The sequence below is a fragment of the Anas platyrhynchos genome, chromosome 3, assembly GCF_047663525.1.
Source record: "Anas platyrhynchos isolate ZD024472 breed Pekin duck chromosome 3, IASCAAS_PekinDuck_T2T, whole genome shotgun sequence".
NCBI lineage: Eukaryota > Metazoa > Chordata > Aves > Anseriformes > Anatidae > Anas > Anas platyrhynchos.
Window position 1 is genome coordinate 14901692 of NC_092589.1, and position 24319 is coordinate 14926010.

At 45.8% G+C, this 24319-nt stretch overlaps 2 protein-coding genes and 1 long non-coding RNA gene across 6 annotated transcripts in view; 2 read left to right on the plus strand and 1 right to left on the minus strand.

Annotated features, from left to right (window-relative positions):
* The window catches only part of MRPS5 (mitochondrial ribosomal protein S5), a 42790-nt gene extending 31112 nt beyond the window's left edge, over window positions 1-11678 (plus strand). For all 4 annotated transcript variants that reach the window (XM_072035380.1, XM_027453512.3, XM_027453511.3 and 1 more), the window contains 6 exons: window positions 645-735; window positions 4027-4073; window positions 4676-4733; window positions 6068-6130; window positions 10547-10683; window positions 11115-11678. In XM_072035380.1, coding sequence (XP_071891481.1) covers window positions 645-735; window positions 4027-4073; window positions 4676-4733; window positions 6068-6130; window positions 10547-10683; window positions 11115-11339 — 621 coding nt within the window. In that variant the 3' untranslated portion in view covers window positions 11340-11678. The remainder of the gene's footprint in view (window positions 1-644; window positions 736-4026; window positions 4074-4675; window positions 4734-6067; window positions 6131-10546; window positions 10684-11114) is intronic.
* Window positions 11679-15230: 3552 nt separating this feature from the next.
* MAL (mal, T cell differentiation protein) lies at window positions 15231-19971 on the minus strand. The gene is made up of 4 exons (XM_005022054.6): window positions 19684-19971; window positions 16601-16768; window positions 16273-16410; window positions 15231-16060 (listed from the first exon to the last, which is right to left on the minus strand). Exons 1-4 carry the CDS (start codon window positions 19771-19773, stop codon window positions 15986-15988), a joined length of 471 nt encoding a protein of 156 aa, XP_005022111.3. The 5' UTR covers window positions 19774-19971; the 3' UTR covers window positions 15231-15985.
* A 1796-nt stretch (window positions 19972-21767) lies between these two features.
* Window positions 21768-24277, plus strand: LOC140002098 (uncharacterized). Its single transcript, XR_011808036.1, has 2 exons — window positions 21768-23556; window positions 23962-24277. It is a non-coding gene; the product is annotated as an uncharacterized lncRNA (long non-coding RNA).
* The last annotated feature ends 42 nt before the right edge of the window (window positions 24278-24319 follow it).

The following is a 24319-nucleotide window of genomic DNA, read 5'->3' on the forward strand; positions in this document are numbered from 1 at the left end:
ACCTGGCTCCCCATTTATTGTTGTCCCCCTGCTGCAAACTAAATAGCTTCTTGCATCGCTGCTTGAAATTACTTCTGTTAACATAGAGGAATGAGATACCGTTTTCTTCCCCTCTCTTAAATGAAGTCGTCTCTTTAGCAGCTGTCATCTCAGTAATGAGCAGAGCTACAAATAAACGTCTTCAGCAGTCTGCAAGCAGATTTAAGTCCAATGCTTTAACCCATGTAAAGCAACGATATGCCTTAAGCAGTTCATGAGAGTGCTTCTAAAATATGTCAAAACGGGAGGGAGGATGATATTAATGTCACTTGTTTTTTTTCTTTTTCATCATGATTGAAATCACACGTGAAGCTGGCGACATTGGAGCGTTATCTGTTGTACAACTGAAGACAGCATAGGGAATATTTAAGTGAAACTGTACTGAAATAACTTCTCATGTGTCTGAGCATAGATTTTTAGCAGCCTTTATTGAATGTCTTGAAGCCAGTGTCCCACTGCAGATGGTACTCACTGGCCAAGGCATTAGATAAAATGTTCCAATATATACTTCCTTTTTAGTAAATTGACTCTCTTTTAAAAATAAATAAATAAATAAATACAATTGTGTTTTGTCATAACACGATGTTTTGTGTTTCTTCCTTCAGGTGAAAAATGTGTTCTGTATGAAGGCAAAGGAAGGCAGAAAAAAATCAATACGTGCCTTAGTGGCTATTGGAAATGGTAAAGGGGCTGCAGGTATGTGCCTTTGCTATGTGTGAAAGATGCCAAAGTAATCATTGCTTGTAATGGGAGGCTGGGAGGTGTGATGATTTGTAGGGACTTTTTACACTTGAGAAAAAATACCCTTCTTTCTACAGGATATATTTCTACAATATTGAAATACGTTAAAGAATTATGAAAGCCTCATCTATAAAACCAAGCTGTATAACCAAATTATATGTTCACTGGAACACTTCATTTTGTATAAAAAAAAAAAAAAAATTGGGAAAAGTACGTGTGATTAGTGTTGGTGTAATATTATCCAAATATAAAAACAGCTTTTGTTGAACTTCAGAGTGATAGAGCTAACCACAGGTAGGTCTTACCAGAAGGGATTGTCTATGCTACTAGTAGGTACTATTTATACTTTAAAAAAAAAAAAAGAAAAAAAAAATCAAAGTGTTCATCCGTGCATTAATTCCACATAACTGCAGAGTGTAGTTCGTTACTTTCAGGTCACAGGGAAGAGTTTTGCAAAATCGCCTTCATGTTGTTGGGGTTTTATTTTCATTTGCTGTAACAGTGACCGCTTTGCAGTGACCATGACTGATTCTGCGTTTTCCTGGTTGTACATTTTCTAACTGGAATTAATATTCAAGAAGCTGATTTTCTTTCCCTTTTTAGACCTCAGGATAATTCCTTGCTTTTAGTTACGAAGTAAGGGCTTGTTTACTGGTAGTCTCAGCTAGCATGGACTATCCTGATTCAGAAACTTGTAACTAAGCTGTTAAATCAGTTTCATTCTTACTCAGCCTCCTCAGGAAGCTTTCTTACTTTATTGAAGTTAATCCCTAAGCGCCCTCCCCCCCCCCCCCCCAAAAAAAAAATATATATATATATAAGGGCTTCCTAGAAAAAAATATATTTATACTTCTAAGGAATTAGAATACTCAGAGGCCTTTGGATCCATTCTCAGAGTAACTTCAGTGATCTGCAGCTTGACCCGTTTGTAGGCTTTTCTATTATGATTCTTTATAAAGGTCTGTTCAGCAAGCGATTGAAGTCTAAGTATAGAAATGCTGTCTGCTGCATAAAGCAAATGGGAAAACCAAAAGAAATGTGATATTATGAAAGACCTGATAATACAAGCTGTGAGCAGTGACCCTTTTTCTTTTCTTTCTCAGCGCAGGCTGTAGGAAGAATACTGGTCAGAGGGATTCAGTTTGGTTTTGTTCTTGTGACGGTGCTATTTAAACATGGTTCTGCTGCACAGTAGCTCTGACCAAGCGATCTCTAGAAGCAGCCAAACCATCTCAGTGCAGCATATAAATTAGATCAATTAGCCCTTCCAAAAGGGTCCCATCTGATACCATGCTAGTGCTTCATATGTTAGTAAGATCACTCACAACAAAGACGTGGATGGCTGAGAACCAGCATGTTGTGCCACGTTCCTCTCCCCAGAAGTTTGGAAAATGCTCTAATAAGTAATTGCAATTCTTTCTTCAAGTGAAGTGCTTAATAATCGTGGTGAGAAGAGCCTCTGAGTTGGTCAGAATTGGTCTTTACAAAATGAGGAGAACAAGAATTCCACTTCACTGCTGCTACTTAAGGGGTGCAGTACAAAATAAAGTGTTGCAAGAAAAAATCCTTGTTGGTTTAGCTGAGTCGGTTATCGCTGTTTATGGGGAAACACAACATAGAGAAGGCTGAAGTAGCTTGTGTGTTATGGTTACGAACTTTATAAACTTTACAGCTTTTTATTAAAAAAGAAAGAAAACAAAACTGAAACTTACATAAACGTTTGTGTGCCTTTGAGGTCCTTTTAATAGGTCCGTTGGATGGGCAGGGCCAACGTGTTTGGCTATCGTGTAGTACAAGTGGATTAAATCCAAGGTGCAGGGAGGCTTGGCCTTTTGATTTCTTATAAAATCATTTATTGTACATCTCTTAAGTCTAAGCAATTGTTAAATTGATGTTTGTAATATATACGTTCTTCGTGCTAGTGATATGACCGCACATCAACAGTGCTGACCTCCTGCGTTCTTGTTTCTACCATTTTTATGACTCATGCTGTATACGGTACATACATTTCTTTCATGAGTTCAGTTACACAAGGCCAGGCGAGGGTGACAAGTACGTATTACTACTTCATTGAAGTCGCACAGCTAGGCCTTTAGATGTGGCATATTACCAAATATATAACACTTAGCAGTGTTGCATATTGTTAAAGCAAGAGGAGACATTCTGTAACATGCTGGTATTTAAACTTGTCACTCCTGAAATTTCTAAAGGATAGCAGATACTACATCAAGAGGTAGGAATATGAGATGCATTGTATTGGTGACAGAGTATAGGAAATTGCATTTGCATTGTTACACGTCGTAAAGAAAACTGTTTTCAATATGTATTTAAAGCATCTACCTCTTGGATGTAATAATCTCCTTTTATCATGAGCTCGCTAGATATCTCTGCCGATGGGATGTGAGAGCTTTATTAAGACAACTGCATTTCCAGTAGGGTGGTTCTGTACAACTTCATCTGCTTGAAAGACTGAAGTCCGGATGTGCTCCTCAAGCAGAACTTTAACTGCTGCTTGGAGGGGAAAAGTGGAATGTGTACGTAGAGGAAGGTGTGGCTCTCGAGCAGAACATGTTGCTCTGAAAAGTTCTGCCTGCCTTCTCTTTGAAAGGTTTTTTCATGAGCATTACCATGTCATTAAAGGCTTACCGTATGTGCCGAATGATTGAATTGAAAGTGCCCACGTGGTTTCATTTTTTTAATTTTCTAATCTATTGTGGGATTTTGCAGCGTTAATACATTACCAATGAGCTCTGTGTGTGTATGCATAAAAGAGGATCTGACTGCAAATACTCGAGACTGTGAAAGCTCTTCCACTGCTACCACAGTTCAGCTAGTAAATACGAGTAGGTCTGAGTGTCCAGTTTGGAAACTTACCGTCTGTTTTTTTCCTTTGTTTTTTAGACATGTACTTATGCAAATGTGCTGTTCTGTTTGTAAACCTGAGTTTTATATTCTCTGTTTTTCTAATATAAACCCAGTCTCCTTCTTTGCTTCTAGGGTCTTGGAGCTGCCATTTGTACAGATGTATTTGATATGTCTGTCAGTTTCCCTTTTTTTCTTCCTTTCCTTTCAAGCAGAAGACCCTGTTACATGAAGCAGTCACCTCTGTGTTGTTTGGAAGAAACAGAACAAATACAAAAAAGAGTTAACTCAAGCCTTATTTGTCTTTTTTTTCCCCCCTCTTCTTTTTCAGGGTGCTGCCTAGTGTATTTCTCAGTAATAAAACGACTTTTTTCTGTCTTTCAGGTTTTGCATTGGGGAAAGCAGGTGACAGAATGAATGCTTTACGAAAAGTATGTTGATTAAAAGCAAGTACAAAATAATTTATACTGACATTTATTTTAAGTAATCTTAAATAAGTCCACATATGTGATTTATCCATCTTGATACATATAATGAGGTCATTCTGCACTGACATTCTGTTAATATACACTTTATTTTCTTCCTACTCTCTTCTCTATCCCTCTTTGCTTGTTTGTTTCCATTACCTACACAGCATGCAATCTGCTTACACAGCTACTGTGTAGGAATTTTTCTCTTCCACATGCATTATGACCTTATTAAGGCTCCTTTAGACTTGAAAATATTATTTATCCGTTTACATTAATCTAGTTTGTTTTAATGCTCAACTAAGCTACCAGAATAGCAATGCTAAAATACACAGTTAAAGTCATTACTATAGTGAGTAATCTTTTGAAATGTTCAATCTACTAGGAGAAAACGGTTCTTTAAATAGAACATTTTCATTTCTGTAAAGTAAATGGATTAAATGAGACAAACCTGCTTCCCAGGTTTTCTTTCTTGCTTTTTTTCTATCTAGTTAACTGAACAATAATGCATTTCAAGTACTTTGCGGAAAGGTTCAAGGAAAAAAATGTTTTATTTTATTTGCTAGGCAAAGAACAAAGCAATACGCAGCTTACATTATATAGAGCAGTATCAGAACCACACAAGTAAGTAGTATTTTTTTTTTGTCTCTGTAACTTTCAACAATCATTGAATGCACTAACAAGAACTGCTTGCAACTAGTTGCAAAGTATAAAAAGATATGAACTAAAACATTTTCTGGTTTGATGCATTATATTCTTTATGCGTTATTTTGTTTCTTTAGCATGCTGTATGAAATCTTAGCCCAATTGGTTTAACTAGACAGCAATACACAGTCTGCCAATGCCTGTGTAAAATAAATGATAGTTACCTGCAATAAATATGCAGTTTGCTCCTTTCTTTCACTCAGGTTTGTATCAACAGTTGAAAACTATGAAAAGTGTCTTTCACATTAACAGTCGTTAATGTGAAAACATTGAGACATTTATCTCCCTTCTATTCTCCTGCCTCCACCACATTTAAAATTTGGTTACTTAATGCATAGTATTTCAGGCTTTTTTAAAAAGTGTATAGGAGTAGTAGCAAGCCCAGGAGGAGGATGTGGGTGCAAGGTGTCCATGGTGTGTTCCATGGCAGCTTTTTGTTAATCCAATTTAACATCATACAGGTCCATGTGATGTCAGATGTGGTACCAGTATACCCATTAGTTATCTTTTGGAAAAATTATGAAAGACCATGACACATATTTAACCAAGTCACTGCATAGATAAAAAATCAGTATAATCAAACTTCATCTTACAAATAAAAACTGTAGTTAATTCTTCTGAGTCTATTCCGTGACCATTAATATTTCACACTAATAGGTTGTCAGGTTGATTAGAGACTGGTAATGTTTCCTCCATGCTTTCCGTTCTGCTCAACATAGGTCTTCTCTGAGCCGTCCTCACTGTACTATAAGGAATCAGGGTACAGAGACTGACTCATTGAATCAGATGTGTACAAAACCCACCAGAGGAAATGAGTTTTGGGTTCCTTTTGAAGCAAAGAGAAGCAGCAAGACTAGAATGGCAAATTTCTGTGTAGAAAATCTAAGAAAACCAGTCTGAGGGGGAAATCTTAGATTAAAAGCTGAATTATTAGAAAAATCTAAATATGAGCAAAAGGGTTAAATTACATTGCTAGTGGAATGTGGATCGTTGGAGGCATGTGGACCCTTCATATTTTTCCAGTGTAGCTTGTTTTTATGCAATAATGAAGTAGTACTCACAGATGTGTAAACATTCCTAACCTACTACAGAACTTTACCTAGATAAACTCTCCTTTTTAAAGAACTCGAGGAGGAAAACTACCTAACTCTTCACAGTTCTAAAAAAGAAAGGTACTCCTTATGTTTGCTGAGCTAAAACTTTTCTAGAGGGAAGAATTTAGCCGTAATGCCTTTCTTTTCTTCCCCCTCCAGTTTACCATGACATTACTGTGAAATTTAAAAGAACAACCATCCGCATGAAGAAGCAAAACAAAGGTAATTAAAACTACTTGGAAATTCTGAAGTTCTATTAATTACTGACAGGTATTTATTTCATGAAGTTAAATCATGCAGTGTTCATTTACTTCAGAGATGTGTCATTTGGTGCTGTCTGCCATGCCTTAAATGGTGAAGATGACCAATGGTTTTTCACTAAAAATATTGGCTGTTGACTACATGGCTTTGGTTTTGTGCATCAGGGTTTGATGCCCACCTTGAAGTTAAAAAATACTTTCAGTCCACAGCGGTAGGAAATCACTATCAATAGTTCTGAAGCATGGCAACTCAGCGTGTCTGGTGTCAACAGTTCTGCACAAGAGAAGATGGGCACCTCCGTCAAGGCTTGCCTAAGCAATGCACTGATTAGATATGCAAGCAAGACATGGCAGGTGCTCAGATATTTGTTTTTTCTCCCAGGACTGTCTCCTGGTAAATGATAATAGGTGGTCTTTCATTCCATCCTATGTGATAAAAATAATATGATTAGTAATATGTAGAGATGAGGAAAGTGTACTTGCCCATGGACAGGTTTGTGCTGTTGCTACTGCTCATCCTCACAAAAAATGAACCCTGACTGTAGAGATTTTATCTGGGGAAGTTCTGCTGTATTATCAGACAGGAAACTGAGTGAGGGCCATGGCTGCGTCCCCCTCAAAGCTTTCGTCAAAAGAGATGCACAGCTCACCATACGTTGTCTCAATGGTGTGTCCTGTGTCTGATAGCTTCCGTAATGCTGACCTTTTGAAGAGACACTGCTTACTTTCCTCACCTCCAGTGCAGTTGCAATATATGCCTTGCCAGCCAGTGACAATGATGGAGATACATCCAGAGCAACCTTGTAAGCTGGTGTCATGTTCTTCGGGATTGCAATACAGAAAGTCGTATATGAAATAGTTTGGGGAGCTAAAGGTTAGCCTATTTCTAATGGACTGCAGTTTTCAACATGACCCGATTTACCTTCTAGGTTCTTTCTGTTTTGAAGACCTGTAATGGCGATACGAGGTCACTTCTTTGCATGAATATTTCAGTTAAATCTTTATGTACAAAGGCTTCATCTGACTTGCTTAGCCTACCTTTGCTTTCAGAATAGATAAAGCAGCTATTTTATAGAAAACAGATGTAGCTTGCTGCTGAGTGCCCTTAATTGGTCTTCTAATTTTAATATACAACAGGAAACAAATTCAACTACATAGCTAGTTGTTTGTAAATCACTTCAGATTCATTACGATGAGACCTAAATTGCAAGATCGTTTAATGATTAACTCATAATAAGTCAGAACCAGGATAATTTGCCAGTCAGAACGCTGTCATTGTGTTCACCTACTTCATTTATCAGTTCTGTAGCCTTTTGAGCAAGCTGAAGCACTGACGCTTTGGACGTACCCTTTGATTTTTGTGTATCTGGTATTATTGTTCTGCACTGTCACATTAGTAATATGAGAAGCTAATATTAATGTTCGGAGTTATGTATTTTGAAAGCATCTAAAAGTGCTATGAACCTTCAACAATTTTTATTAGATGACATTATTTTGGTTCTGGGATGAGGGTTTTTTAAATCAGTGTGACAGTAATGCGATAGCACGAGCTTCAGAAAATCTTTACAAGTCAACAGGTAGAGAGTCAGACTGTCTTATTTGCATTTCTGCATTTCTTTTTGCATTTAAGGAGCTCTCAAGGTTGTAAATCAAGTAATTTCGTAGAATCGTAGAATTAGAATGGGTTGGGTTGGAAGCAACCTTAAAGATTATTTAATTCCAACCCCCTGCCTTGTCTGGCCAGGCACACCTTCCCCTAGACCAGGTTGCTGAAAGCCTCATCCAGCCTGGCCTTGAACACTTCAAGGGATGGGGCATCCACAGCTTCTCTGGGCAGCCTGTGCCACTGCCTCACCACCCTCTGAGAGAAGAATTTCTTCTGAATGTCTAATCTAAATCTACCATCTTTTAGTTTAAAGCCATTACTGCTTATCCCATCATTGCATGCCCTGATGAAGAGTCCCTCCCCAGCTTTCCTGCAGGCCCCCTTTAGGTACTGGAAGGCTGCTATAACATCTCCCTGGAGCTTTCTCTTCTCCAGGCTGAACAACCCCAACTCCCTCAGCCTGTCAGTGCACTTCTGTGGTTCTGAAGGCCAGCACTGATACCCTGTAGCTGTAATTAATATGTATGAAAAAATTAGTTATGTGTAGTTTTCACATTAGACCATCTTTTGTAACATTCCTTCTACTTGCTGTTGACATTACAACTGTATAATTATGTATGCTGAAACCTCTTGCTTCGCACAATTTCAGCTGGCAAGTTGTTATATTCAGTTTATTCCCTGCTCCTGTACTTAGGGCACAGGCAGCGATCTCAACAAGTGATAACTACAAAGCCCGATGTTTTCAGATTAAAGATAAAGTCACTGTTACACTTAATATCCCTTACTGTATTCCTAATTCCTGCTAAATGGAGAAATGCCCCATCATATAGTCAGGATGCTGTTAAACAAGGGGAAATCCAAGGTAAGAGTTCTGTAATACGAACATCTGAATGTGAGCTTAACTCAGATTAGTCTCATAGTGCAGACTGAAAGTGGGCATTCTCTTTCTCACTAACTCAAGTTAGTGGTTACCAAGAAAACCTAGTGTAGATTGTCTATAACAGCCTGTATTAGTTAGGAGCACTACATTTTAAATGCTTTTCTTGATCACTTTTGTATCAAAAATCAGTGTGAGAACGTTTGTTGTGTCTAAATGACCTTACCCTCTTACGTAGGCTTCACTGAATTAAACCACAGTAACACAGTTGGAGTGCCAGAGGCAAGTTAAAAAAAATGCCAGAGCACAACTTTTTGTTTCCACAGTTGGAGTTTTCAGTTGGAATCTTTTGCTTTTGTGTTTGGAATAAATTTTGTTCAGTGACTGATGGACTAATTCGCTGCCTTCTGAGTTTCATGCATTAACAATCTGCAGAAACCTGATTGAATTGAGGTGGGTGAAAAGCAACGATGCAAAACACCAGAAGGAAAATGCTTTAAGTCACTGAAAATGAAACTTTGACAAACAGCCTTTCAGAGATCATTCACGTGTAATTGTGTCGAAAACCTGACTTTGTATTGTAGCACAGAAAATGGTGTTTTCTTAAAAGGCAGAACAAATGGCTTTGGATGGTTATAATTTCCTTTCCGATTACAGGTTAAAAAAAAAAAAGGCAATATTGGTGCAGTAAAACATGCAGCACTGGAATAGATTATTTTTTTTCCTCATTTACTCTGCAGGAAAACTGTTCTGCAGAGTGGATTAATCAATAACCTGGCTTTTCAGCTTCTAAGTAAAATACATTAGAACTATCATAAAGCGATTTATGAAGATTAATAGAGCTAGGCCACATGAAACAAGTCTCTTGGGGAACAAGAGAACAGAATTGGATTCCTCAATAAATAACCCCTTCATTAAAGTCTGGCAAGTGTAAGAAAGCATTTGCAGTTAATGCTAATGCACTATAATTATACATTTGAGCTAATATAACACTTCCAAGTGGAGATAGATGCGAATGAGATGCAAAGCTCTGTTGTGTTTGTGGATTTGGGGATATGTTTGCCTCTCCCTCCCACTCACCTACACGTCCAAGTTGTCACTGTTACTGGGTTTTCTGCTTGAAGCATACTGGTTGTTGTGAGCTGTGACTTCATGGTAGGAAACCAGTTTAAATCCACCTTGTAGATGTGAACCAGGACTTTAAAGTCAGGTTTACCAGCATTAGGAGTTACCCAGGCTGTCCTCCAGCACTTGTCCAGTTGGAATTGCAAAGGAAGCAGTTTTGAAGCTATTGCAGGTACTGCTTCTTGGAAGAGACAGTCTGGGTGGGAATCTGTTTAGATCCTCAACCCTTGCAAGGGATTTGTTTTAATACGCTTTTAATAACCTTCTTGCCTTGCTTCTCTGCAGATTTTTTTTTCTCAGTTTTGGGAAGTACTAAAATGTTCTTTATCTGCTGAGTGGGAGAAAAATTACCTTTGTTTGGTGAATGTTCGTGGGGGTGGTGGGAAAGCTGTCTGTAGAAGACTCTTCTAAAACTGCCACTGGCACTTCTGAAAAATAATACCCAAACCTGTGGTATTAAACAGTTCTTGAGGATGCTGCATTTTTTTATGTTTTGAGTGTATAGATGGTGCCATTTTTGTTCAGTTTTGCAATATGTTAAGTGGAATATTTAGTATAAAAAGAACATGATCTTTCTTTTAGCATGGCTGCAAAGATTGGGGAAAATGGTCCTTCCAGAATGATTTTACCATTTTTAAGGTATATTTGTGTGTCCTAATATAATAGGTTATAAACATAACTAAGAGAAGGAACTAGTTCTCTGTTTTTCCTAATCTTGGTCATGTGCTTACAGATAATCACATAATGTCAATTTTTTTTTTTTCCTGCAGGTTATGGTCTTCATTGCCACCGAGCTATTATCACCATCTGCAAACTAATTGGCATTAAAGACATGTATGCTAAGGTTACTGGATCCAAAAACTTGATTAACATTACCAGAGCTCTCTTCAAAGGACTGACACAACAGGTAGATTACACTCAGTCGTTCTATTCATTAGGTCAGGGGACAGAATGGGATTGATATAGTAGTGGTTTGTGGTCAAACACGTTATATTTTAGGCTTAAAGCAAAGTACTCTTCCCAAGAGCAAACAAAATCAGCACATAAGTAATTCTCCTGCAGTTGTATGAAGTTGTCCAGTCAGGAGCGTTCCACAGCTAAGTGCCTCCAGGACACATCTGAATTTCTGGGCTTCATTTGTGGTATTTTTGGTGGCATTGGAATAAGCATGGGCAGAGGCCACAACCGATATTGTGTATCATTGCTCCTGAAGCTGTCTCCTAGATGATTTGAACTAGGATCAGAAGCAGGAAACAAAGCAGCCTTTCCTCTAAGGTTTATTAGCCTGAGACTTCTTCTAATCATCTTTTCTCTTCCCTGCTCCTCGTCTGCCCCCAGGAAACTCACCAACAGTTAGCAAACGAGAAGAACCTCTATGTTGTGGAGTTCCGGGAGGAGCAGGGCCCACTGCCCATCGTTGTAGCACTGCCTGAGGGGACCGTCCGTGAGGATCCTGAGCCCGAAGATGATGTTCCAGACACTAAGTTGGAGTGGAGCGAGGTGAAAGAAGCTCAGGGAATGAAGAAATCACCCTGGACAAATGTCAGGCAGAGAGTATGGTGAAAGATACAATACATCTTTCCTTGCTGCTCACAGATGCAGCTGTAAAAGTCCAGCCTCGGTGGGTGGGTTGTCTAAGCTTACATTTCAGAGGAGGGCACCAGTAGGTCTCGTGCCGTTCGTGTTGCTGCTCCCATTCAGTTACACCGTTTGCTTTCCCACAACTCTTCCCACCACTGTCCAGCTAAGGACATTCGGGAGGAAACAGCCAGTGGACATGACTTTTACTTCAAGCATGCATTTACTTGATTCCTGAAGATGATGCGTCATGAATAGGTCCTGGAGTTTCATTCACTTTGGGAAACTACTGATTGTGGAAGCAATAAAGAATCCTCAGAATGAGTTTGGTGTGGGTTAATGTCTTATTTGCAAAATGCTGATGTCTGGGAGACCTTGAAGCAAGCATTTCTCTCCATAGGCTTATTCCGAGTGGTGGGGCAACAAGATGGAAGGTAGGGGAGAGGGGAAAGGGAGGCGGGCAGCAATGGGATATGTGTAAACACTAGTTTGCAAGTGGGGGAGTTCCCCAATTGAAGCAGAGCCTAAATATCTGAGGGCAAGCAGCTGTGAGAAAAATCTCAAACAATTTTCTTCAGACAGGATCTTCTGTGAAGCTGTTTTATTCGTGATTGCAGTGGTGGGCGTCCTGCCAGTTAGGAGTGCATTATAGTAAACAAACCATCACCTTTTATTCCATATTACCTGACACCTGATCACCTCCCCTGTTTCCTCATTGCCTGAGTACTACAGGTTCACAAGCTACTCAGTGCTCCTCTATACCATATATACACACACAATTTTTCTTTTTTTTTTCAACCCTTTAATTTCTCCCTTTTTCACTTTTTTCCCCTTACGTTTTGAGAATGTGAGATCTTTGTTCTCTGCCAATTTGGTACTGGGCACAGTGGAGTCTTTATCCTGAATTCTGGATAGGGCCAAAACTATGTTTTATCATGTATTAGAGTGACCCAAGCTACAAAGCAGTTCAGGAGTTGGCTTCTGTGCCTTCCAGTCAAAGATGCTTGCTATGGCATTTCTCTGATCTTTCTGGATGGCAGCACAGCCACCTGGTGTATCCACCACTCCCAGTTGTGTTGTCTGCAAACTTGCTGAGGGTACGCTGCCCTTCATAAAGATAATTAATGGAGATACTGAACAGGACTGGACCTGTTATTGACCCTTGCTTCAGACAAAGCAAATTCTCCAATTCAGATGTGGAAGTGCTCCTAACTCACTGCGTCCCTAGAGGCAAGGTAACGTAGGTGCCCGTGTGCAGGTATTTGGGTAACAGCTAACGTTATGGTTAAGAAGGTAGTCTTCAATTAAGCAAGAACCGAGATAACGATCTGGACATAGTTAATGAATTATATGTCCGTAATCTTGTTTGCATCAGAGGAGCTGAGGTTTTACCTGCCTTCCAGGTAGGCTGGTTTGTCTTTAACTGGAGTGTAGGTGCCTGATCTCTGAAGTAGATGCCTGCAGACCTTGTTTTGCTGAGGAAGCTGGAAGAGAAGAGCGGAGGTGGAAACTCCAGTTAGGCTCCTGGCTGAAAGGTAGTGGTGGCTGCAGGGCTGCAACGAGCCTGGTGGTTTTAAGCGTGATGGAACTTCAAATGCTCCGAAAAAAGGGCTGGTTCATGGCATTTCAAATGGGCTCTGCGCCTTCGAGAGAAGCCTTGAAGGGGAGGGATGGGAGAATAAATGAAACATGGCATGAGGGGGAGGATGATGGAGATCAGGTGCTAGCCCGGAGGGATCCAGAAGTGTCTGACTTGTTTCATAGGAATTTATCTTCATCCATGCAGACTTCTAAATCCCAACTGGATGTGGTCCAGAGCAGCCTGGTGCAGCTTTTGGGTGAAGCAAATGCTCCCAGGGTTCCTGCCTCCACAGGACAAACAGCACAACACCATCCTCCTGCCAGGTCCCGCTGGTCTTCCGATCAGGCTTATAAACCCTGCTCAGCAGCGAGAAGGTGAAAAAGGGAATGCAAGGGTGGGGTGAAGCCTCTGTGCATCCTTTCTTGGTGCACAACTATCACAGGCCCCAGGGAGGCAAGTTCAGTGCTCTCCCATTTGAAGGGAACAGCAGTTTCTCTGACAAACCCTGGACAAGGTCCAAGCCTGCCACGTTTGCCACGTTTCCAGGGGGCTCACAGCAGGTTCTCAGGTCAGTGCTGTCCCCAGGGCTCCGTTTTGGGGTAAGAACTGGGACACACGTGGCAGAAGGGGGCTTGTAGGCCCTGGAAGAGCACGGAGATGTGTTGGTGACCTTGGGCTGCCCAGCTTCCAGGCACATGGGGACTTCTTGGGTGCAGTGAGAGGACTGGAGGGCAGGGCGTGAAGGGCAACGGAGATCTCAGAGGGCTTTTTCCATTTGAATTGTCTCTTCTTCCCTCCTTGCGAGGAACGTGCATGTTGTAACTCACCCAGGAGGTGCAATCCAGCAACCTGGTGCAGCAACGCCACACCTCACCGTGTCACCCTCTGCTGCTGTCCCAGGTGTAAACCGCACTGGGAGGGTTTCAAAGCCACAGCACTGCTTCGTAATCAGTTCCTTTGGATGTTTGTGACCCCATGGTGGCTTTTCTCCCTGCCCAGCCCTCCCTAGGCAAAGCCTTGGCCCAGGTTTCTCCCCCCTAGTCCCAGGCCTGCACCCCTCAACCCAGTCTCTGGGTACTGGGGCTGGTGGGAGCTCCCACGGCAGCACCACCTGGCTGTTTTTTTCCAGTCCAGGCTTACAGGAAGGTTTTGCTCCTGCTGGGAGGGAGGTGGCTCTGCAACCCAGCTGGGGCCAGAAGGGTGCAGACTGGTGTGAACTGGTGTGCGGCAGAGAGAGCAGGATAGCAGAATGAGCTGGGGAGGGGACGGGGCCAGGTGCCAGGACAGGGGCTGTAAACGGGATGGCTACAGGGCAAAGGGACTGGGACGTGAGGGGAGCAGGAGGCAGTGTTTGGAGCAACCATGGTGACCACGTGTGGGTGGAGAGGTTGGGCATGGGCACCGCATCTCAGGCTGCAGGGCATGACCCCGAATGCCTGCTTTTGTAAATACGCCCCAAAAAGAAAGGCATCTTTGTGCTTTGATGTGCCTACATGCAGGGCAGTGCAACTCTGGGCTCCACCACCCCCCGGGATGACGTGATGCTGAAGCAAGTTTCAGCAGGTGCAGCTAAGCCTTCAGAACCAAGCGCAATTGTGAGCGGCAGCCAGTTCCCTCCCTGCTATGAAAAAGGGTTTCTTTTTTCCACCCCCTGTTGTAATCAGCTTGCTTTTGTCACTAAAGCAAACGAAACAGGTCAGGCTGGTTTTCAGCAAGGATAACCCATAAAGAACCCAATGTTTTCCCCATATTGCAATTAAAAAGCTTCAACCCTCAACAGTCCACCTAGGACCTGAAATAACAGAGGTGTCTCTATGTCCACTTCTGCTTCCTGTCAGTTCTAAAATCCTCGTTATTAGCCAGGAACTTCAAACTCAAAATGGAAGCTTTTTGTCCCCCCCACAAGCTGGGAGGGATAATTTGGTGCCACCGCACATTAGGCGCCTCTGTAACATGTGAAAACACCCCTTCTTGGGCCTGGATCTAAATTAACTCACTTGAGTTAACACTTTGATTCACATGTTCAGGTGAACATCGTCACCGAGTGTTGGATGGGGCTTTGGGCAGCCTGGGCTGGTGGGAGGTGTCCCTGCCCATGGCAGGGGGGTGGAACCAGATGATTTTTAAAGTCTGTTCCAGCCCAAACCACTCCATAATTCTATGAACTTGAGTCAGTTTAGTCCCCATCCCCACAGGCTCCCTTTGCCAGAGAAGCCCCTTCAGGGCGTACAGGGCTGCGTGTGCATCAGCTGCAGGGAGAAATTAACAGCAATGACCTTTGTCTGGTTGCAAAATCACAGGAAACCCATCTTTATTCATGACACAGTGCCAGTGTATGTGAGAACAGTCATGCACTAAAAACAAGAGCTGATTGCCACTGCTTATCTGAGACGTTCTCCTAATTACCCATATAATTCTGCAGCAGTCTGTACAGCACGTTTTCTAAGTTGTGTTTCATGGGGGGATTCATGACGGGGGGAATTTCTCGGGTTACGGCTGTGCCTCCTAATTTGACAGCACCCTTCGGGGGTTGCAAGAATTCATATTGCCCCCGAGACAAGTTGCGCTCCTTCCACATCACAAGTCAGAGGTGGCGTTTCCAGACACGGCACAGAAAATTCTTTTGGCACAGCAGAGACAGGGAGGGAAATAGGCTTGCACAGGTGGATGTCAATGAAAATGGCCAGCTTTCATACTCATGCTGCTTAGTGCCAGACGTTCAGGCTTCCGCTTACAGCAATAACAACCCCAGAGGCATAAGGGTGTAGTTGAGGGGAAGCTGCTTTGAGCTGGATGTTTTCTATTTGGGCCCCAATAACCAACATCAAGCTGTACCCAACCCGGAAGAGAGTGAAGAAAATAGATTGCGCCAGGATACAAGTTTCTCTGGCAGGCTCTTGGTCTTCGTTGCCACAGTCGCACAGAAAGCTGCTTGTTTATAGTATAGATATTAAAAAACAAACCCCAAACCCAGCCTGGAAACTGCAGTCATTGGACAACATTTGTGCTCATGGGATGACCACATGACACAACGTGCAAGGAAAGACATTTAGGATGACTTCCATCGGCGGAGAGAGTATATCTGATGGATCACATACAACAGGGTGGCTACAAATGCAAATACCTACGAATGGAAAAATACATCAGCCAGTTAATTTTTTATTATATGGCATGAGTTCCTGAGCAAATACACTGTAAGGCATTATATTTCTATTGACTTTTGCACATTTGGAGGCATTCATGGGACTGGTTTCCTCCTCCCCCCTCCAAAGGTTGGTGCTAATCAAGATTTGCCCTTGGGGCCACCCCACAGTCTTCCACTTGCCAGACACTCACCACAGCAGCAATGTTCTCCTGGTAGATGGTCCACAACCAACTGAGGGTAAGGTCAGCGCTTCGTAGAATGGTGTAGTAGGCTTCCAACACAGCAGCACTGAGGTAGAACAGTGCTGCTGTCACCTGGCAGATGGCATCCTAAAAAACAGGGATTACACACTGTCATTCCCAAGGAGGAAGCATGCTGGGAAGGGAAAAACAAGAGGAACCCACAACAGGAAAGCCCCAGGCTGCAATTCAGAGTGCAGTAGGGGGACAAAAAGGGGAAAATTGTCTTTGAGTGATGGCAAGGAAGGGATCAGCCCTGAGGTTTGCTGCGTCCACTTACCAAAGTGACCCAGGAGCTGCTGCCCCCGTGTGCCCCACACATGTAGAGGAACAGGAGGGTTGCGGTCATGACAAAGCAGAACACAGAGACAAACATCACCCAGCCCAGCACTATGGGATATAAGACCTTGGAGGCGGCGATGAGGATCCAGACAAGGCCCCCAAAGATCTGCAAGCACAAGTGGGAGAAAGGGTGAGTGTAGGATGACTGCCTTACCCAGAACGGGGTCAAAAGCCAGACACTGCACATGGCAATAGCAAAGCCTGTGAGTTCTTCGCAGCCTCTGCTCAAATCTGGGAGCATCTGCCTCTGGTCTGGGCCCCAGTGAGCCTCACCGCACCCCTGCCTTCAGGAGTCACGGCCATTCACCGCCCTGGTGTGCTGAGCAGGCTGGTTCTGGCCGTTTCTGAAGGCTGGTTTTGGTAAGAAGGGAGCTTGTTTCAGGACACATCCGCCTCACACCCAGCGCGGTGGCTCCCTGAGAGGCGTTGTGCCAAACCCAGCCCACCAACACGAGCAGCGCAGTCGCGGCGTGGTGGCCATGGCCTTAATGAAGGCCTTGTGCGAGCTTTATCCTGAGGGGAGAACGAACAGGTTGAAGGGAGGTAAACAAAGCTGGTTTTACTCTCTGTGGTAGGGGAAACAGGGCTGAGGCTCCCAGCTCTGTGAAAGCACTCCTGGGAGCACCGGCTCATGCCTCATCACCAGTTGCTCTTGGTTTTTCTGGTTAATGTCCAGAGGAAATATCATTCTGGTGACCAGTATGTGATGATCAACATATATGATGGTCAGCCTTTGCCGGCATCCAACACCAACTTAATCCCAATCATGGTATTTCTGTTTCCTTGGAGGCATTTTTGCAGGTCAAAAGGGAGCACCAGAGTCATTGCACTGAGACAATGACACATCAGTCACGTCACCCCAGGTTTATAGGGGAGACTTCCCTGATTTTATTAAGCATATCAATACATTAGATCAAGGATGTGACTTTAACTTTACGAGTACCTGGGTGAAAATGGTTCTGCTATTTTGACGCACCTTGTAATGACCCAAGACCAACTGGCACCTGAACACCAACCCAGGCCCTGTATGGCTGACGGCTTGAGTGCATTGCAGCTAAAGATCCTGGAGAAAAACTTGCAGTTGTTCCTTTAAAATCCAGCACAGTCAGGGTGAGACATGAGACTTCTCAATTCCCATCTCTCCCTTCTGTAGGATATTTCTCACTCAAGCAAATATGTTTGACGTGTTTGATTGCTGATTTTGATTTTATGGCACTGCTGTTCATTCGGTGAACTCATAAAAATCAAAGGTTTTCAGCAACAACCCACAGCACGCTGAAGACCACAATCTGATAAAAAATTAACTTTTAAATAGCCTTTTACAATACAAACAAAGCTGTTTTCAAATTGTTTCAGCTTCTCCGCATAGGCCCAACTGCTAAATTTTGTCCAGATATGCAGAAAACTCTTTAAATAGAATAGATGACAAGAATTAAACCCAGCCTCCCAGAATACAAGTGATAGTTCTTCATCAACAGCCAGATGTGGCAATCATCTGAGCTGTAGGCAGGACCTTTTGGCATGACAGCAACCATCTAAGAATCTGAAATGATTTTTTTTTTTTTTCCTGTGTAGTTACCATATCAACCCACTGCAGATAACCTCAAATTCCACTGAGGATTGAGAAGCTCTTTCTCCTTTTCCTGAATGCTGTGATTCAAGGGAGCCACCTCCTTTGTACACAGTAGAGAGAATAAACCTGCACCTGAGGTTTACACTTGGAGTCATACACCCCAGCGATGGGGAAACCCTGTTCTGCTGCATGCCTCCTTGCTGGGTGGTGCCCGAGCCTTTAGGAAGCACATTTCCAGACCTTCCTCAAACCACAGGATAGGGTATTTCTTTTTGGCTCATTAAGCAAGCTGCCTCGCCAAATTCCCTGCAGACACAGCAAACAGCTCAAGGCACAGCCAGTTCCATCAGCACACCTGGGTGGACATCATGCTCAGCACCAGGACTGCCCAGCCAGTGTCTGCCCAGCCAGAAAGCCCCCAGGGATGTGGCATCCTCCTCCATGCAGCTGCAGGAAACCTGGATTTTGTTATCAGAGCCTGGGCAGGGGGACCAAGTCCTCAAAACGTAGCTGGGTGAGCTGAGGGAAAAAGCCTTTCTGCACACATCAGTAATGCCTGCTTTGCTCTTTGCTTGTCTGCTATCACTTAGAGAATAAAGTAAATGCTGTAAATCCCAGGGACGTGGATGGGGTTGGGGGACGGGGAAGGCTTTGTTCCCAAATGGCAAAGTTGGAGTTTTTGGCATGAAATAACCTAAACTCCGTCCTACAGTGTGCAGCCAAACCACTCAGTGCTGGATGAAAGTACTCAGGCATAGGAAAAAGCCTCTCAAACTGGCATGAGAAGACCAGGTTTCATCTGCAGCAGCAGAGGACACAGGAAAAAGTTTCTCCTTGAAACATTTCCATCTTTCAGTCAGTGCTCAGAGCAACAGCTTTAATTACCCGTGCCAAATCCTGTGAAATACTAATCTTCTCCCAGTCAATGAGATTACAATATGGGAAAAAGTGGTATGTGCTTGTCCACCCTTCCCTCACCCCTATGTCCAGTTCCAGCACTGCACTTCCAGCCCAGAAACATCTCAGCTTCAGCAGCGAGGCTTTTTGCTGCTGCAGTTACCCTACCCAGCTTTCACCCCCAAAGCAGGGGGGTAAGCATTTTATCCTCTGCATGCTCAAACCACCTACCAGTTAATTTGCTCGATTTGGCTACCTAGCTTAAACCCACAAGCAACCCCTGCAAATCTGTTAGGCAGCAAAGTAGAGAAGGTTTTCAGAGGTGCCACAGAAATCCCCTGCGGACTGAAGGGGAGTTTTAGAGCCCCAGTTTAAGGCTCGTGGCTTTCTTTTAGGCTGCCCCCAGAAACTTATGGCTTAGGGACCTGGCCTGGCTTCCAGACCATGCACTTTTGGGTAAGACCCATCCCTGGGACACTTGCAGCACCCAGCATGCTGGGTGCCCCACGAGCAGCTTCTGCCCTCCCTGGGGGGGGGAAGCTGGCACTCACCAATTCAGGAATGAAGAGCACATCTGGGAAAGTCGTCAGGACGGCCAAGCCGCTGGGCAAAGAGCTTCTGGAAGTTGCCGAGGACATCATGAACCTCTCCTGCAGTGACGGTCGGCCACTCTGGAGGCAGCTGCCAAATGCAGCCCACTTCCCTCCCTCTCTCTCTCTCTCTTCCTCCTTCCCTCCCCTCCTGCCTGCTCTTCCCTCCCTCCTTCACACCGGCAGGTGAAGACAGCTGCGAATGTCACAGGCGTGACCACGTATTGCTCTGCGCCTGGCGGGGGCCCCACGCGAGGTTTTCAGGAGACGTGGGCAGCCCTGGGGCGTTTTGAGCACAAGCAGGGACACACCACTCAGGGCAAGTCCTTGGGCGGTGGCGGGTGGCACTGGTTCACGTCCAAGGGCAACAAGGGTGATCTGTGCCCGTCCTGCTGGGCAGCATCTCTCATCCCCTTTGTTTGCACAGTCAAGTCAGTCGGCTTGTCCCCCACCCGCATGAGCTGGCCACAGCAGAAAGCACAATGGCAGGTGGCAGAGCAAGATGGGACATGCCAGCCACCCACAATTGTTAGGGGTGGGAGATGTCCCATGGGGGGGAAACGTATCCCCAGACACTCATGGGCAGCCACATCGCAGGGCCACCACCTCCATCATCCCAAAAGGCCAAAGTAACACAAATAGCCTAAAATAATGAGATTTGCCGAGCTATTTGTCTTCCCCTTTTTTTGCTTTTTTAACCTGGAGTTCATGTGAGTGAGTCATTTTCCCTTTCCATTATTTGGGGTGTTTACTTCTTATTAACACGCTTACACAGATACCCAGCAAAACCTCAGCTATGAAGGCCAAGGCCAAAGACATGAAACATCAAGAAATTGAGCAATGTGGCCGTCGTGGCCTAGCCACTGCTGCTCACCAGTGACCCGTAGAAGAAATGCCCGTTTCAGCCTGTCCATGCTGCTTGGCCTTTGGCAGCTGCTCCCAGGCACAGGGCTTTGGTGCGGGGTCTGGAGCAGGAGGAGTTGGTTGCAGAGCCTTAGCATCACAAAATCATGGAATGATCTACGTTGGAAGAGACTCCAAGATCACCAAGTCCAACCATCAGCCTGGCCTACTGAGTCCCATCACTAAACCATGTCCCTTAGCACCACGTCCACAAGACTCTGAAATACCTCCAGGGTCAGGGACTTCACCACTGCCCTGGGCAGCCCGTTCCGTGTTTGACCACTGTCTCCAGGAAGAAATTCTTCCTAACATGCAATCTAAACCTCCCCTGGAATAACCTGAGGCCACCACCTCATGTCCTGAGGTCTTGTCATCTGAGAAAATAGACTCACACCCTCCTTTCAGGTGGTTATGGGGAGGGATGAGGGTTCCCGTCAGCTTCCTCTTCTCCAGCCTAAGCAGCCCCAGTTCCCTCAGCTGCTCCTCGTATTTCTTATTTCCTAGTCCCTTCACCAGCTTTTTTTGATCTTCTCTGTATGTGCTCAAGCAACTCAATATCCTGGCTTCTTTTGGAGCAGGTTGGCAGGCAGGTGGGAAGGTGAGAGCTCCGCAGGGATAAAGGAAATAAATGCCTGTCCTGAACCACAGGACATGGAGGTTTGGGACAATGAGTGCAAGAGAGGAAGGCAGTAGGAAAAGGAAGAAACAGTGGTGCGGATGGCTGGAGGAAGCTATCAGATCAGAAAGGCCGGACAAACCCTTTCTATGAGCAGATCAAGTGAGGGAGACGGTGCACACTTTAGGGGAGAGTCACAGGGGTGATCTCTTGCCCTCTCCACTTTATTTTAAATAATACTCATGAGAATATGACCTGAAGGTGAAGGGATCCTCTGGCATGTGCCTGAGCCAAGCTGGAGCAGCCAAACTGTTTGAACAACCATCTCTGGGATGTTCTAGAAGCACTGCATTGTTTATGAGCATCTGTGACCTTGGCAGAACGTGCCACACAGGCTCCAGAGGTGCCCAAAGGGGCCTGACCCACACAAGGCTGACTTGCAGACCACTGGGCAACAAACAATAGGACAGAACAGCACCAGCATCACTGCCAGCAACAGGCTGACCACCAGTGAGTTCCTGCTACTCGATGGTCCCACCAGAGAAGTCATGGGGGAGCAGGACCATCAGCTTTGGCAAGCAAAGGAAAATGCTTCTGCATGGAGATCAGCATGCTCCTAGGAGCACAGCCACGTCCAGGTGGTTCTGAAGACCTCCAAGGAGGAGACCCCACAGCCTCTGTGGGCAGCCTGTGCCAGGGCTCCGTCACCCACACAGCACAGAAGAGCTGCCTGATGCTCAGGGGGCACCTCCTGTGCTCCAGTTTGTGCCCACTGCCTCTTGTCCTGGCACTGGGCACCGCTGCACAGAGCCTGGCTCTGTCTTCACTTGCATCCTCCCTTCAGGTATTTATAGACATACACATAAATGTGTAACACTGGTCCCAGCTCATGATCCGAGGCGAAACTGGAGCCCTGCTCTCACAACACAACCTGAACCCAGGGCAACGAGCTGGCCCAGTCCAACGAGCAATGATGTGTGAACCTTGGATGACGGAAAGGAGCTGTGTTTCCCCCGAGGATGACCTAGGGAACAGGAAGGAGCTGCCATGGCAGTAACAACATCCTGAGAAACCTTTGTTTGCACCCAGCAGAGCCTTAGCAGGGAGGGACCCGGGGCTTTGCACAGAGGCGGTGGCTGTGGGTTGGTGGGGCTGGGTGTCAGCTGCTGCTTTGGCCTGAGGCTCATGGGGAGGAGGAAGGGCCAAGGAAAAAAAGGAGCAGGATCTGTACCAGGGACCCTGTGTGGGGCTGCTGTGACAGAGGGACAGCTGCCCTGGGCCCGAGGGTGCGTGGAGCCCTTCTTGCAGCTGAGCCGGTCTTAGCAGTGAGCGCAGCATCGCAGCAAGGGCTGAGAGCAGCCCAAAAAGCAGCTCTGCCAGCCCTCCAGCACGAGTCTCACAGGCTGTGCCGGTTTCTGATGTACTAGAAACACCCCAAAATTCACAACTGGTTTCGCTTTTGCAACTGGTTTCCACCTGTTACTAAAGGAAGCCCCGTCAGCTCTGCACACACAGGGCACAACACGGCTTTCCTGTGGCGACAGCACCCTCCAGCTGCTGCCTCTGCAGCGCGGCACCCATGGGCCTGCTGCACCCATTGCCTCTGCGACGGCTCCTTGCAGATATTCCCTGATATTCAGCCTCTCGCCAGGATGGATCAGGGCCTGAGCAAGGCATTGGGGACGTTACAGAGGTCCTGGGCCTCTCTCCCGGTGGGTGTCAGGCCCCTGGAGGAGACAGCGGTGGGAGCAGCAGGGTTGGAAGCTCCTTTCTGCGGCCACCAGGACTCGCGCCACTCATCCTTATGCTGCCACTCGGACCCAGGGAAAGGCCCCGCGATATCACAGAGCTTTTTGTAACGTCACCGCTGAGCCAATGACATCATCAAGCCCATGATGTCATCAAGCTCTTTCCACCCAGACCCCCGGGGATGTGCCTGGGTGCAGGGTGGCAGCCAGGCCCGGCCTGGCAACCTGTCCTGGGAAGGCAGCAGAGCCATGCTCAGGCCGGCCTTCACCGCCGCCCTGCTTTCCGTGGCCCCTCTGCTCTCTGCCGACCTCGGCTTCGGAGACTGGTCCCCCTGGAGCAGGCTCGGCCGGGATGATCTCCCCCAGGACCCAGAGGCTGGGTACACGGTACTGCAGCCCTCCCACCTGCTGTGCCCCCTGCACTGGCTGTGCCCTGCCTTCGCTCAGCTGCAGCTAACGCCGGAGTCCCTGGAGCTGTTTCACACCTACAGCCAAGCCCTGTGGCCCTTCTGCGGGGTTTTGCTTGCGTCCTGGCTCTGGCACAAAGTCAGGAGACGCTGGAGATGTGTAAGTGAGCGTGGTCACAGGCAGGGTGGTGCTGGGCCACTGGGAACGGGGAACTGCCAAGGCTTTGGGCCAAAGCCCCTTAAACCAAGGAATAAAAACCAAAAAAAGCCTCAGCAGAACGCCAAGGGTGCTCCACATCTTCTGCGGGTCTTTTCCGACCTCCCCAGGAGGCAGAGGTCGGTCTCAGGTTTGGAGGGGGAAACGAGGACATGCTGCCCTGCAGGGATTGAACCCACCAGCAAGAAAATACGGGGGCCACCTCAGGTTTTCTTCACATGTCCTGCTGCCTGCGGCAGGCCAGTGAGGCTGGAGTTTCAGGAGAAGACGCCGAGACCATCCCGACGGGGCTCGGTCCCCCAAGGCCCCTGCTCATTTCTTTGTCCCCCCTTGCTCTGTTATTTCCAGGAGAAGCTCCGGCCAGCCTTGGTGTCTGTGGGGACCGACTGCCAGGAGTTCACGTGCTGCAGCCACGAGGCCCTCCACCGCCTGGCAGCAAGCACGGCCCTGATGAGGAGCTACCTGCGGCGCCTCCGCCGCCTCCACTGGCAGGAGAGCGGGCAGAGGCTGCACGGGAGGAGGCCGGAGCGGAGCACGAAAAGGCAGAGAAAGGTGGAAGATGAGCAAGAGGAGGAGAGGCTCATGTCTGCCTGTCTGTACAACCCCAGCTACAGCGGGGCTGCGGGCGTGCTGTGTGATTAAAGGGAATCGGAGAAGGGTGGAATGGTTTGGGTTGGAAAAAAACTTACAGAGCATCTAATTCCAA

Bases quoted from the DNA above. Each gene is read 5' to 3' on its own strand.
- MAL (XM_005022054.6), bottom strand. From the start codon at position 19,773: ATGATGTCCTCGGCAACTTCCAGAAGCTCTTTGCCCAGCGGCTTGGCC. The intron at 16,769-19,683 runs GTGAGTGCCAGC...TTGTGCTTGCAG, and splicing joins TGCTCTTCATTCCTGAATTG to ATCTTTGGGGGCCTTGTCTG. The intron at 16,411-16,600 runs GTAAGTGGACGC...CCTGTTTTTTAG, and splicing joins GCAGCTCCTGGGTCACTTTG to GATGCCATCTGCCAGGTGAC.